This window comes from Chanos chanos, chromosome 9 (assembly GCF_902362185.1).
Source record: "Chanos chanos chromosome 9, fChaCha1.1, whole genome shotgun sequence".
NCBI lineage: Eukaryota > Metazoa > Chordata > Actinopteri > Gonorynchiformes > Chanidae > Chanos > Chanos chanos.
Window position 1 is genome coordinate 17,699,375 of NC_044503.1, and position 14,956 is coordinate 17,714,330.

Below are 14,956 nucleotides of genomic sequence, written 5' to 3' on the forward strand. Positions count from 1 at the left end.
ATGTAACAGGATCGTATTCCACTGGGTTTTACAGGTTTTCATTCCACTGGGATATCTGTGCTTTTTCCTGCTCAGATGTTTCAAATCCATGCCAAACAATACAGGGCAAAGTGTCTTGCCAAGTAGCAGGTTTTCAGTAAAACAGGATCTGCTGACTTGGATGACTTGACAGTAAATCTGTGGTGATGGTCCAAACAGCCCCATCTCAGAGATGGTCAAAACACAGAGTGCTGATGGATGAAGGGTTGTGTCAGATGATTTTGGTCTCTTGTCTCTGGACAGGATCAGTTTGGTTTTATTTTTTTCCCTAATTTCAAGACCAGATTTTCATTTGATGTGCCTGTCATTCAGCAAGGAGCTTTCTAGGGGCATGAATGTGATTTTAAGCTAAGCTGTTTTGTTTTTTTTTTAACAAAGATGGAAACTGGAGGAAAAGAGAATATTAGGAATAGAGGGATTTTTGCAGTGGTCTCGTAGCATGTAGTCTTTTTTTACAGCTCAAAATATAGCAGTTAAACATTCAGAAGTGTAAACAATACTTTATGTTTGATTGGAGTAGTCATTTTTGGCTAGCCATGCTGTCACGATCCATAAACCAGTGAATGACCTGATCAGTCCTGACTCTGACTACAAGCCCCAGTGTTCCCAGTGCAGTTCATTAACCCTTCAGCCAGAGATTCATTTAGTCTTATTCACTTTGTTTCGCTCTGTTTCTGTGTCCTAACAGAGTTGCCTTGGAAACCTTAGACCGATTAACAGAATCTCTGGACTTCACGGACTACGCTTCCAGAATCATCCACCCCATTGTGCGCACTCTGGATGGAACGCCGGAGCTCCGCAGCACTGCCATGGACACTTTGTCCTCTTTGGTTTTCCAGCTTGGCAAAAAGGTTCCTACATCAAACCACTACCATCAGTGGCTTTTTTAACTGACCATTTTCCAGTTTGTGAATTGGAATGCCAGCATTCCCATAACCCTGGTGAAAATTGTTTGAGATTGGGGATGGTTGAGTTCATACATTTGTGGTGTTAGGTTACGAATGATGTCATGTGTTGGAGACAGTCTCAGTGTGTTTACTGCAATTCGCTGTTTGTCCTCACATGGAAGCCCTTATTCATGGAGCAGACCCATGTGGACTAAGCTGGGAGGGCTGGTAATGATAGAGGGGTGGGGTGATGTCATCTTCTGGCACCCAAAACCTCTGGTTCAGTGGAGCGGAGAACATGGGACAGGCTCATAGGCACTGAAAATAAGGCCTCCAGCATCAGATCAAAGCAGCCAGAGGGTTCAATTAGACAGCCACTGCTCTGTCATCTACAGCATGGCAGGCTGGAGCTGAGGAAGTGGTTCACACACACACACACACCCTGTTGGTCTGACTAACCAGTTCATCTCTCCTTTGTCTTACAGTACCAGATTTTTATCCCCATGGTGAATAAAGTTATGCTGAAGCACCGGATAAACCACCAACGCTACGATGTTCTCATCTGTCGAATCGTCAAGGTCAGTGTCTTCTCTTCTGTCCTTCCCACAGGCCTCTGTGAGGGACATTACAGCTCAGCCACAGGTGCTCTCACTGTTCGATGTCTATTTGTCGGAGAGATGGAATGAAGGATGTGCTACAGAGTTGACGTTTTCTCTAAAATAAATAGGCTGATGCTTCTAAGAGCTCGTATCTGTTCCCTGAGAGTTGGGCCCAGAAATGAATCACCAGTTCTGTGTGTGCAGTAAGGCCACTGTGCCTGCCCAGAGCGCATGGCCTACTTATTTCACAGAAAACAAATGGACTGGCCCACACATGGTACTCACTAATGTCAAATCGGCAAAGAAAGTCAAAATGCAGAGTTTACAGTAACTCCTTGTAGCTCTGATCTGAAGTGTTCCAGATGTGAATCATCCTCTAAGGTCAATTTAGCTCTTCAGAAGAAACTGCATCGTTTCCCCTTGCTGTGAATGCATAGTTTGCTTTGAGTCCAGTTTTGGGGATGATGTGCGTTTGCATGTGTGTGTTTCTCAGGGGTACACTCTGGCCGAAGAGGAAGAGGATCCCCTCATTTTTCAGCATCGTCAGTCGCGTGGTAACCAAGGTGATGTGCTGGTGAGCGGACCGGTGGAATCGGGCCCGATGAAGAAGCTGCACGTCAGCACAACGGCGCTGCAGAAGGTCAGCTCCACGTCACTGCCCCCAGATCTTCTGTACGCCGTGTTTTCTGCGTCTCTTTTGCTATCCCCACGGCTCACTGTGGTTCTCTCAGACACAGCGACTGAGTCACTCTCAGCAAAGCTTAGATTTTAGGCTGTCCTTTAGCTAGCTCAGCTTCAGTTCAGCTTCATGTACAAAAATAGTTCTCTGTAGCTGCATCACTGGGAATCTATGCACATTATTTTTCATTTCTTTTTAAATAGACGTGCAAATTTTTGTACAGTTTTCTCTAGGAATCTGAGCACTATGTCCCTGAAAATAATCGAGACTACAAGAGCAGTGTCCTCTAAACTCTCCCAGTCTCCCTCCGGTAGTTCCTAGCGTTATGACATTTTTATGTTAAGCAGGTCAAATGAGTCACATAGAAAAGACATAAGGCTCTTTGTAAGGTAACTGTACGGACAGTTCTCTACGTCTGCTAAGAGCGTTTCAAGACTATTGTTCTTCGTAATATACTCACAGATAGATTCACAGCTTCCTCGGGAATGAACTCGGTTGCTACAGGACTCAACATTCGGAAGCTGTCCAAGTTCCCCCTGAATTATAGGTTTACATTGAGACCAGACACCCTAACTAACAGAGCAGACGGCTTGTGAAAAGTACCAAACCGTATCAAATGCTGTGGATAGGTAATTAAAAAGTTCCTTTGCTGCGTGCTGGTGAGGCCGAGGAGGATGTGACATGCCAAGCCAAACACTTCAGTGTGTTTCTAAAGAGAAACTCTTAAGAGCGGTGCAGAGGTAGAGCTTTATGCACTGTTACTCAATGGATTGCTGGAAATCGCAGCTGGGCTGTGCGATTCGCGCAAGTGTTGTTTAGTCAATGGTCTTACTAACCATGACAACTTGTACGACCATGAACAGTACAGCCTTGAGTCGGTCGTCAGTTGTGAAAGCTCGACCAGCGTATCCAGAGTTCTGACGCTTGCACAGGTGTTTGCTGAAGGACGTGTAAATCTTTCCATTGTATTTTTCTCCTGATTTCCCCGCATTGCTCGAACCTTTAGTCACTCTCACATGAGGAGAGACCGTAGCCTGTTGTTGGTCTGCTGCCCTGGACTGCTGGTTTAGTCGTCACCTGTGAAATACTGGACACACCAGAGAGCCTGATGATCATACGTCTACTCATTCGCCCTTTTGTCCCTCCTTCCATTTTCTCCCTCTGCTTTGTTCTGTGTAACTCAGCAAATATTTCTCTTCCTACCCATTTTAACTTTCAGCTTTCAATTCATAACTATGGTCAAACAGACATCACTGATACAATCAAAACCAAAAATGACCCCAAATTATTCGGAAAGAACTTCAAGAACGAAAATATCTCGATTTTTCAGTGTTTTAAACCATTTTCCTTTATTTTTGTTGTAAATGTACTCTTTCAGACCCACTTGCATCAGTGAAATTTGCTTCTCTTGTGGTGTTTGTTCAGTAAACATGAGGGCTGGGGTTTGTTCTCCTGTCTTGTGTCGGTTTCTCTCCTCAGGCGTGGGGAGCAGCCAGAAAGGTGTCAAAAGATGATTGGCTGGAGTGGTTGAGGAGGCTGAGTGTGGTCCTCCTAAAGGAGTCTTCGTCTCCTGCCTTACGCTCCTGCTGGTCCCTCGCCCAAACGTACATTCCGTTAGCCAGGTGAGTGCCTCCTTCTCTCACCCTCCGTCTCCCTCTGTCATTCGTTTTGCCCTCCCTTTTGTCTGACTGTCTCGCCCACCTGTCATGCTTTTGTTCTCTTACCTTGTTTAGACTTGCGTTACTCAAGCCAGGTGATGAATGGGATAGGTGATAGATTGGGGTTGAATAGTTCAGTGGTTGAAGTATCATTAAGGTGTTTAGTAAGCAGATTAAAAGATTGTTGTTAAATGCATCTGTCTCAAGGTGTTCCAGCACGCACTCTTAATCTCCCTGATAACACACGAGTAGAGCCAGTGAAGGAACCCATGTAAAACTGCGGTGCGGTTCTCTCTCTCTCTTTCTCTTTCAGAGACCTGTTCAACGCAGCATTCCTGTCGTGCTGGTCGGAGCTGAGTGAAGACCAGCAGGATGAGCTGATCCGTAGTATTGAGCTGGCTTTGACCTCACAGGACATCGCAGAGGTCACCCAGACCCTGCTGAACCTGGCGGAGTTTATGGAGCACAGTGACAAGGTCAGGGCTGTGTCCATCTGTCAGCCCTGCAGTGGTGGCCTTGCTCTGCGCTTAGCTCTGTAACAAACATACATAATCAGTGGGATACGCTTTGGCATAATCAAAATGACAAGATCATATGAAATTAATTACACAAATTACACCTGCCACATTGCCACAGTCATTATGACATTACGAATTTCCAGTTTTTGCAAATTCTCCTGTGTGATTAGACTGTGACTGTTGAGGTGAACTCTGATATGAGGGGTTTTCTGCCTCGTCACTAAGAGGCACTCTGGAAAAATGATTAAGACATATGAGGATATGGTGCTGTATTGATTTTCAGCAGAGTACAAAGAGAGAGATCCATTTCTGCTGTGGATGTTTTTCCCCCTCATTGAAATGGCTAGATTACTTATTGAGAATTTTTGTCATACCTGGCACATTTTATGGAATGGTTAAATTCACTTATCCATGTATGAAAAATATCATCTTTTGTTATTTTTTTAATATTTCATATCAGTTCTCTGATTTGAACAACTTTTCTTCATAGAACTTTTATGATTTTTTATGAAAAGCAGTATTGGCCTAGGATACATTGAAAATTCTAGCTCTCCTAAAATGACAGCTGTTCTGTCACTTTAACTTTCAAATGCACATTTGGCAATTAACATTTTGTAACAAGACCTCACCCTTTCACATTTCATATGCTTTAACATTCAAAACTCAGATGTCCAGTGATTTAAACATCCTTTCTGTTATTTTAGGGTCCACTTCCTTTGAGAGATGATAATGGTATCGTTCTCTTGGGGGAGAGAGCAGCTAAATGTCGTGCCTATGCCAAAGCCCTGCACTACAAAGAGCTGGAGTTCCAGAAGGGACCATCTCCTCTCATTCTGGAGTCTCTCATCAGGTATGAGACTAGTGCTTCAGCCCCGGAGGCTGCATGTGTAGGAAGCTAACATAAGCAATGTATACAACACAAACAAATCATTTGGAACAAACGCTTCAAAATAATTTCCGGTCTTAGAGATCAAGATCAGATGAAGGTCAGGTTCAGGTCCTAAAGGCCTTTTTAATGCTTTCCACCATAGTTCCTGCAGGTTTATCTTCATATCCTGGTTTAAAGCCGTCCAGAGCTCGCACTGCCATGACTTGCCATGGGGAAATCATGTTGTGTTTGGTCACGCTGGTGGTCTGAACCGGCATACCTTGATGTGGAAAGAAAACTGTGTCTCTCATGTCCTTGCATCCCACATTTTCAGTGCATCGGACGGTTATGCCTGAATACATCTATTGTTCAAACCTTTCTTTCTTTTTTGAGAACTGTTTAAACCGCTGCACCATGGAAAGTTTTAAATTCCTTGACGTTCCTTCAAGATTTGATTATGTTGGGTTCTCCTCAAAGCTTCTTCATGTTTCTATGGGTGTGTGAATTTACTGAAATCATTGTACTGGAAAGAAGCCTTGTTTCTGGTTTTACCCATTTGCCACCCATGATTTTGGGGGGGAGACTGGAGACATGTGATATCTCTGATACTAGGCCTGTTGCCAGGCTGAGAGCAGCTCTCTGTTGGTTTGCTTTAATGGCTGAATACACACGTACCAAGAGTAGAAAAGTTCAGCTTTGTGCCTTTTGAGAAGCTGAATTTGTGCTGACCTGCGTGTCACCAGTAACTTTGACATTACATTAGTTCCAATTTCTTTTCTAATTTAAAAGCTTAGAATTCTCTGAACAGCTTTAGCTGCAGTCTCAGATCTTTCCTCTGTAAAAGTGGTAAGTTGAGATGCCCTATCTGTGGTTGTTTGAAACATCTCCTCACTTTGTTTTAAAATATGTGAGATTCCCAAGTGGATCGATTTTCTCTGTTAAACTCTTTTACCTCTTCGGAACACGCATCAAATCTCTCATTTTTCATGTAGTGGTGATTGGGCCTGGTTTGGAAACGGCCTGGTGGAAACTTTGATGGCCTTCATATGGTAATTTTCATTTTTTATAAAGCACGTTTAATTAGAGCTGACGTCCTTGGCCACCGTCTCCATGTGGGGTGTTACTCCTGCCCATCTCCTGCTCCGTCTGAGGGCTTCTGTCATCCTTTCCAGATCCTTCCACTCTTCTTTTATGCTGTGGTCATAGAGAACGAGATCTGTTCTCCAGGCTTTTTAATTGGACCTGAGCCCTCTTTCATCTATTGTGTGCCTTACTGAATCCTCCCAGACGTCTGTTTTCAATTGCGGCGGGCCTTGATAAACGCCAGCAGTGAGATGTTTTGAGATGAGTGCCCAGCTGCTTCTCACCTCTGTAGGACTTCCCATAAACAGGCTTAGTCCCCAGCCGAATGCTTGGTGTACCAAACACACTGTTTTGTTCAGTCTGCTCCTGCCTGGTGGAGCCTTTCATGGACGAGTCATCTCTCGGTCGGCGTCAGAGGCCGTGTGTAATTGTAGATTTATAACAGGATATTTGCCTGTTTTCTTCCATTTGTACTGACGGGAACAGTTGTTCTGTGGGGCCTTGGGTTTGTGATAGGCTCTTTCTGTCAGAGAGCCCTCACAGTACAGGGCCAGTTCCTCACAAAACACACACTTCTGACACATTATCAGACCCTTCTGTCACGCGTCTTTATGATTAACCTGAATAACATGCTCTTACTGGCACCAGCACGGTTGGCCTGACCCAAAACCCCACCTTTCCTCTGGATAAACCAGCAATAAGTTTCATCCTGAATTATATCTGATAACCATATCAGTAATGTTTACCATTCATTCTGACATAAGCTAGGATGTAGAGACAGCAGGTGAGAGTTATGTTAGGGAACCTCTTTCTACTGTATGGAGAAGGAGAGCTGGATTAGGCAAAGGAGTTTATGGCACTGATGTCTTGCTCTGTGCTGGGGATTTTTTGCCATGCATGCTGTGGTTGTGGAATAGGATGGTGATGATGGTGATGATGATGATGATGGTGATGGCAGAAATGGACAGGTTGGCCACTAGATGGTGAATGAGCACTAAAGAGAGATGTAGAGATTCCAGGGATGTACTGGAGTGCTTGGCCTTGAAGGTCTCATACCTTTTTGGCGTTTGGACTGTAGAAGACATTTAAGTTCTGTGGTTCATCAAAGTTGACTAGAACATAATTTAAAAATTTTGTACACCAAAACTGTTTTGATTTGATTGAGATTGTTTAAAAAGAAAAAAAAGATGTTTTTTTTTTTTTTTCCTTCTTTTAATGAGACATTTTATGAGCTCCCCATGACAGAAGGTAAGCAGAGGCTTACCTTTTGTGCCTAAGTCTATGGCTTAGGTCCTGTGCTGTGACCACACCCTTGTGTGTGTGTGTGTGTGTGTGTGTGTGTGTGTGTGGTACCCTGTCTGGTCCATCTGTTTATAATAGATGTGTCTTCAAATCATTGCCTGGGCACCATGAAATGGAATTTCAAATAAAGTCTGGTATGCTTAGAGGAATAGGTCGCGGTCTTCTGAGCAGGAGCCAGACTGTGGGCCACTGCACAGCCAGCATGTGTGTGTGCGTGTGTGTGCGTGTGTGTGCGTGTGTGTGTGTGTGTGTGTGTGGATCCTCTTATCTGTTTCATATGTGCCCTATGGGCAGGCACAGGAATTAGCTTTATGGAATACCAATACACAAAACAATATCTGAATCTCCCACTGAAACAGACTGAGTTTGAAAGGAGTGTATTCTTGATGGAGGTGAAGCAGAAAGTATCAAGTCTGCAAGGTCAGGATTGTGCTTAACGGGAAGTTCAGTCGTGTTTTCGTGTAAGAGCTTGTTCAGAAAATTGCCACCTTCTTGTTGAACTCTCTCTGTGAATTTTTGTTTTTTTGTCCCATTGAGTTAATTCTGTGGTGCATTATTCATTAGGCTCTAATGGATTTGTTATGTGATAGGTGTGTAACCTTTGTGAACTGGCTCAGTTAAATTTAACTTTATGTCCCATCTTTAAAAACCAATAGTTAAAGACGCAGCTTCTTCTGCATCCTTTGAGAGGCAAAACCAGCAGGATCACACACCATATGGAAGGCCTTACTCTGGCCAACTCGAAATAGATCTTTGAGGGGTTTTTTTTTGACACTAGAAAAATGTTTATATTGCATACACATGTGTCAGTCCTCATGCTGTTAAAGGATCAGATAGTTAAACAGACTGACGATATGTGATGCTTTTAAAATGATATTATGGGTTGGAATGATCCTTATGGCTTTCCTGCTGTCTGACGATCAACCGCTGGTCTCTTTTCATTCTGTATAGCAGATACTGATTTTGTCACTGATAACAAAATGCATACCTACTGATTACTTAAAAAAAGTTCCACTCACCCTGTCCCCAGGAGCCCTGACACCTTACATGTAGTAAGGTTAGTGATCTTTACGACAAGGTGGCCTCTCCAGTGTAACCCTTGACTGTGGTTTGGGTGCTCTCTGCCCAGTCTCGTTTCTGTTTAGTGGGATAGGTTCTGCTTTGATGCACTTGGTGAAAATATGATTGTGTAATCCCCTGACTGCATATCTAGATAGCCATTTGCTGAATCTGCCTCTAAATAACAAGCTGTTTTATTTAAAGAGAGTTCTAAATGGGATTGTTTTTTTCTTTTTTATAGAGTTGATTAGTGGCTGAGGTTGGAGGAAATGACCTGGTGGAGGTTCAGTGTTGAATGAGTTTGAATAAAAGCTTTTCCTAACAGACGTGGTGATTACTGGCTTTGAAAAGCCAGGCATGTGAACCATCAAGACTTAGGGAGTTACCCAACACGCCACTGAAAGGTCATGTCAGGCCACACACATCCTGCTACCGTGACCTCATACGGACCCCCCAGGGTTCCACCGCTGAGCAGCATGTGGGTTTGTTTTTACAGTGAAGCTGATATCACACACATTGGTTGGCCTGGTTGCCTTTAATTTACACTTCTTGATAATATCAGTTGTGATGTTTTGTCCTTGGCTTTTGTCCTTGTTTTCTCACAGGAGGCAGAAAAAGCATTTCTTTCTTGGCAAGATCAACATGACTCCCTCTGATGATAATGTAGATAAACTCTTTTATTGATTTTTTTAGTTCTTCAGGTTAAAGTGAGACTTATTCAGCACATTCACTTCAGTGTGATAGCCTGGTTAGCCTTAGCGCTTTTCTGGAAAATGGCGTAAATCACTTTTTATTTTGATTATCTTTCTTTTTGTCCTTCGGCAAAAGATTTGTATTGTAGTCCAAAGAACATTTTAAGCACTTTTAAAACAGTTTGGAGCTATTGCATTCGTTTCTTTAGCGTTGCTTTTGTAGGCAGTGGAGGAGGCATTGTCAGCTCTGTTCCTTTACTTTGTTAGAGTTGTGAGAATTCAACTGTGCCTGGGACTTTGGCATTGGAGGTCAGTTTTTACGTGTAGTTAACAATGGGACCAGGACAACAGCAGGTCAGTGTGACCCAGGAGAGTAAAGGTCACAGACAGAGGTCAGGCTGTGTGTTAACTGGTGAAACCTGATGGTCAGTAAATCAAGTGCATTACACCAGGGTCATGCCCACTGTAGTCTCTAGAATAGAATTTCAGTGCTACTCTCTAACCAAATTGTGCATGAACTACATGACCTATAAGTTTGTAGTTGAGTTTTGTGGTGGTCATAATGTGGAGATGTTGTTTGTGACTCTTTGTCAAGAAATAGACCTTTTAAAAACACAGTTTTATTCAGCAACCAATGCAATGGTTTCTCATAGAGCTGTACACATTTTACAAATGACATAATTCACTTGAATCTAACTTTACTTTCTTCAAAATAGACTCAAATACCATTCACACAAGGTGAGGCAGTGAGAACAGTTCATGTGAAATGTCTGATAAATATGCCCTTTTGCTTAAAAACCAAAACAAAACAAAACAATGAAAAGGTTAACTCAGTCTCATGGTACAGTGGCATCAATGCTTCAGTAAGAGCTTAAAGAAAATAAAATATTTAAGAGATAAATATAAAATGAACCTACAATTTACAATCAGACATCGTCAGTCACACATTCAATCCTGAAGTTTTCCCCGTATAAAAATTCTCAGAAAGATTTCCCGGGTGTGGGAAAAACAATTGCATGTATTTGCTTTTAGATGCTAAGGCTTTAGCGTGAAATCTCTTGAAAAACATGAGTACTGTTGCAGTTTCAGGTTAAAAGTCTCTAAGCAGCAAAGTTCTGGGGTCTTATCTTCATCTCCACTCGTTTGAGGGAGTAGTTTGGCCCGTGCCAGGCGTACCAGGTGATTCCATCCATATTCTTGGCGTGTGAACCATAGCGATAGAACACACCATTCAGATTGGAGTCCGTGCAACAGTTGTACCAGTAACCACCTGAAAAACAAGGAGCTCAGTAAGAACCCATACAGATATAGGCTTGATGTACTGGGATAGGGGTTTCTCTGGCAGTCTTTTGGATGGAAAATGGAGTGCCTTTGCTCTATGGAGAATTTTTTTATTTTGGTTTGGTTTGGTCTGAACTGTTAATGTTAAACTGGGTTTGGGTCCACTGGGCCCTTACCTTGACGAAGCTGGGCACAGTCATCCACACACTTGTCATTGTCCTTGTTCTTGGTGCTGAAGTTAGTGTTGTTATGGTAACGCAGAGAGTCTCCAGCATTTCCACTGTAGTTGGCGATGAACAGCTTGTAGCTGTTGAGTTCATTACTGACAGTGAAGAAGCCATACTCAGCATAGCGCACCTCACCCTCCCAATCCTGAACACACACAACAAATTCAGTCACGGCACAAGGACGGTGTACATTTAAAAAAAAAAAAATCTAAAAAATGTAAACAAAAGTGGAGTTTGGTTTTCAGTTTCATTGTGTATTGGCTTGAGGTATAAAGCTCTAAATCTATCCAGTTACAATTCTCTATGGAGTTTACTCTTCTCTGCTAATGCTTGCAGTTGTTCTTTATTAAGCAAACATCAGCTGTCTTTCTGGACATATTCTGGGAGTTGTTCTGAATGAGCCTGAGGCTTTGGCATGTGGAGTCCTGCTATGTCCTTACCTCCAGCTCTATCCTCAACACTGTGGGCTGTCTGGTTAGGCGGAAGATGTGCTCATTGCCCAGCCAGAAATCTCCGCGGATGTTGCCAAAACCGTGCTTATACTGCTTCCAGTCCCGGTTAAAACTTGTCAGGCCCACTTTCCTCCTCTGGATAACAGTCCAGCCTCCCCCATTGTTTTCCATGTCACAGAACACCTGCAATGAATAGCAAGGAAGAACACAAGCACAACTGACAATGAGTACACCACCTGAGGACATGTGTGTGGGTTCATCCACTCTGAGAAGTGTGTGTGGAGCTGGACGGATGCCGTTTGACTCAGACAATAAATGCTAACACTTACAGACAGCTCAGGCGTTCCCAGGAAATCGTCCTTTGGCAGTCTGTATTCTCCAGAAATCTTGTAGTTTTTGTTAAACAGGGATGCGCAGTCATAGATGGCATCTAGAAAAGCAAGAATGCACCACAGAGGTTAGATCCAGAGAGAGAAAGAGAAATAGGGAAATGAAAAATGACAATGGTTTGGCCACTTGCCCTGGTTCCTGTCAGGGCTCATGGTAAACTGGTTACTCAGTTTGTGAGTCTAATCAGCAGGGTTTGGAGATCACGGCACAGAAATGAATACAATCCATCAAGACTTGGAACCCAACCCTCCATATCCTTTCCATATCCATGCCTGCCCTCTTTCTGTTTTGGCTACAGGAGCTGTAATTTGTAAATTCCTCTTAGAGCTGTGCTTTGTTCACTGTGCCAGTAACATAAAAATAAAGCAGCCAGACGTCAAAAACCTGAGATGACTGGCTAATTGGGTATAAAATACGTCGCTACGGCATGCTTCATTTCTTCCCTACTGGTTGTTGAAAAAGACGGGGCTCAGATTACTCGTGGGAATGAAATAAACTCTTGGGTTGTACTGTGACATGCTTTATCGGCTCTCTTCCTTGCAGGGGCACAAATTATGGCTTACAGTTTAGGCTGCTGCGTGTCTAGCAGACGAGCATGGACACACACACACTGAAGTCCTGATCATTACTCTCTGATTACAGCTGACTGATGTCCCAACACTGGAGAAGCCTTTGCCTAATGATAGTGTTTGATGACTGAAAATATGTTAGCAGTGTTCCGTAAATGAAAACTTGTGGATCCTTTTGGGAATTTTTTGTGTAAGTGAAGCAAACACAGTTCTGGTGAATATAGAGATTAAAGATTCCAGACCTTGTTGTTTGCTTTGAGCATTGTGGCTGTTTGTAACTTTGTTTGAGCCAAAAGAAGTGGCAGTTTTAAGTTTGTTAACTTGGCTCTACCCTCTGAGGAATGACATCATTCAGACAAAGTCTTTGAGTTGTAGACTCATCTCCCTCTCTCCTGTGTTATCTGCCGTGTCTTTATTACACCCTAAAGAAAAAGCATGGTTTTCCTGTGCAAGGGAGATCAGAGACATCTGTGAATGGCCTGGGATACTTTATAAATTATCACTTGAATGATTTTTTTTTTTTTTTTTTTAACTCCAGGAGCGTGGCAGGGGACAGACAGATCTACTCCACTAAGGCTTTATAGTTATTGAAATGCTGGATGTGAACATCGGTTACACTTTCCTTCAGATCAACTCTCTTGATTTCAAATCACTGTCTGATAAAGGTTTTGCTGAAGGAACAAGTTACCTAGTAACTGATGATTCTTTTCAAAGGGCACTAATGGGGATATTCTTTTCTTTCTAATCTCTATCTAAGCTAATCTGAGAGAGACAGGCACGTAAAGCTAGGGTCACCTTGATTTTTTAGCGCTGATGTGGTGGATTGAGTTTCAGACTAACAGTGACAGATGTCAAAAACCTGCACCCGTGACCTTTGGCCCTGAGTCTGAAGGGATAAGGGGGCACGTGCCATTTGGCGTTAAAAAAATCTCACACACACACACACATACGCACACACACACACAGTCATCCTATAGGAAGACGTGTGCCAAAGTTTAAAGTTTCACAGTATGGAACAGACGCACGCACACACACACGTCCCTTGTTGGCGTGAGGTTTGGGTCTTACCTGTTGTGGTGTGTGTGGCGGACTGCGCGGCCTGTAGCTGCATGATCTCTACGCGATTGTGGATCTCGGAGTACTTGCTCTCAGCCTCCATCACGCGGGCTTCCTGCAGGCGACTCTGCTGGTCCAGTTCCATCATCTGCTTCACCACGGTCCTCAGGTCTGCCTCCTGCTTCTTGCCCAGTTCCTCCAGCAGACTGGTCAGGTTAGCCACCTGTACCTTCAGAGAGCGCACCTCATCACAGCACTGAGCCTTGGCGGGTTTCGGTGGAGCGGCCAGACGCTTGTTCATCGGTCTTTGGGCCAGTGTCTCTGTGAGGAACAGTAACAAGATAGCAACACACGGGGCTGCTGTGCTCTTCACCATTCTGACTGACTTTAGAGCTGAGATGGTTATTCTGATGCTGTTGGAGCTGTGGTCGGGTCCTGGAGGGTTTCCTCTCCGACGGGATGAAGGAATTTCTGGAGATTAGCGTCTTTGGCGTTAAGAGCTCAGGCGTTGACTGTTGCTAGGCGAATTTAAGGTTGTTTCTTGTCTTCTTTTCTTTCTTTCTTTCTTTCTTTCTTTCTTTCTTTCTTTCTTTCTTTCTTTCTTTCTTTCGTCGTGTCCTTTTCCTTGTTGTCTGTTTCTTTTTTAGCTGATCAGTTGCTCTATCGACCTTGCTGTGTTGTCTGAGTAAGGGCAAGCTCAGATCCCATCTTAAATATCTTTACATGTGTGCCCTCCCCTTTTTGGCTCTGCTCACATCCACTCACTGACCCCCCCCACTCCTGGGCGTTTCTGCCCCTTCTCTCTCTCTCTCGCTCTCTCGCTCTCTCTCCCCCACAGCTGGTTCCACCCAGAAGCCAAGCCTGAGTCAGGTGTGGTGAGGCACTTTGTTTTCTCTGAGAGAGAATGTAACATTCGGCTTAGAGCACTGCAGAGGTCATGTGTCAGGGTTTAATGGGGAAGTACTGCCCACCCCCTCCAACTTTTACAGCCTTTTATTTGACAGTGACACTTCTGTGTGGGATGCTTCACTGTGTCTGATCTTGTAATTGCTCGCCTGCAGTCAGTCAGTTGTGCTCTAAGTTCATGTTTGTAATTAGTGTTGGTGATTCACGTTCGTAGAAACACAAACAATTTTTACTTCTTAGCAGATAAAAATAACAGCCTTATTGTTTTGTATGACTGTGGTTTGGAGCTGAAAATCCAACAGATAAAGGAAACCATTTGAACACTTGAACCTGTCCGTCTGACTTGATTTAGCTATATGATAAAATCATGTATTTTATCTGCGGGTGTGTGTTGTGATCGGTGTAGTTCTGCTGAGCTGTGTATCACTGAGGTCAGTACATTGGGTCAGCTGTTGGATCGCACACTGGGTTTTGTGTGCTGAGTGTCCAGTGATGTCATAGTTCTGTGTGCCTCTGGGGTCCCCTGTGTGTCGTGGAGTGTTGACTACAAAAGAACACAGATGTCGGGCAGGGAGCAGGCTTCGCGAGCCTGCTCTGATCAAGAGATGCTTCAGTAACACAAATGAGTCTAAGCCAAACTGTGGACAATCACGGAGTCCACACCACAGAGAGGACAGCTGTATGTGTGTGA

The 14,956-nt window shown here is 43.7% G+C and overlaps 2 protein-coding genes across 3 annotated transcripts in view; one reads left to right on the forward strand and one right to left on the reverse strand.

The window, feature by feature from the left end:
- mtor (mechanistic target of rapamycin kinase) overlaps positions 1 to 14,956 on the forward strand; it is a 92,514-nt gene that overhangs the window by 21,779 nt on the left and 55,779 nt on the right. For both annotated transcript variants that reach the window (XM_030783533.1, XM_030783532.1), the window contains 6 exons: positions 728 to 890; positions 1,412 to 1,504; positions 2,019 to 2,165; positions 3,684 to 3,826; positions 4,176 to 4,338; positions 5,085 to 5,230. In XM_030783533.1, the coding sequence (XP_030639393.1) occupies positions 728 to 890; positions 1,412 to 1,504; positions 2,019 to 2,165; positions 3,684 to 3,826; positions 4,176 to 4,338; positions 5,085 to 5,230 (855 nt within the window). The remainder of the gene's footprint in view (positions 1 to 727; positions 891 to 1,411; positions 1,505 to 2,018; positions 2,166 to 3,683; positions 3,827 to 4,175; positions 4,339 to 5,084; positions 5,231 to 14,956) is intronic.
- angptl7 (angiopoietin-like 7) lies at positions 10,485 to 13,735 on the reverse strand. Its single transcript, XM_030783542.1, has 5 exons — positions 13,372 to 13,735; positions 11,674 to 11,774; positions 11,333 to 11,527; positions 10,842 to 11,037; positions 10,485 to 10,654 (listed from the first exon to the last, which is right to left on the reverse strand). Exons 1-5 carry the CDS (start codon positions 13,733 to 13,735, stop codon positions 10,485 to 10,487), a joined length of 1,026 nt encoding a protein of 341 aa, XP_030639402.1.

Bases quoted from the DNA above. Each gene is read 5' to 3' on its own strand.
- angptl7 (XM_030783542.1), bottom strand. From the start codon at position 13,735: ATGGTGAAGAGCACAGCAGCCCCGTGTGTTGCTATCTTGTTACTGTTC. The intron at 11,528-11,673 runs GTAAGTGTTAGC...TATTCATTGCAG, and splicing joins TGGGAACGCCTGAGCTGTCT to GTGTTCTGTGACATGGAAAA. The intron at 10,655-10,841 runs GTAAGGGCCCAG...CTTGTTTTTCAG, and splicing joins CTGTGCCCAGCTTCGTCAAG to GTGGTTACTGGTACAACTGT.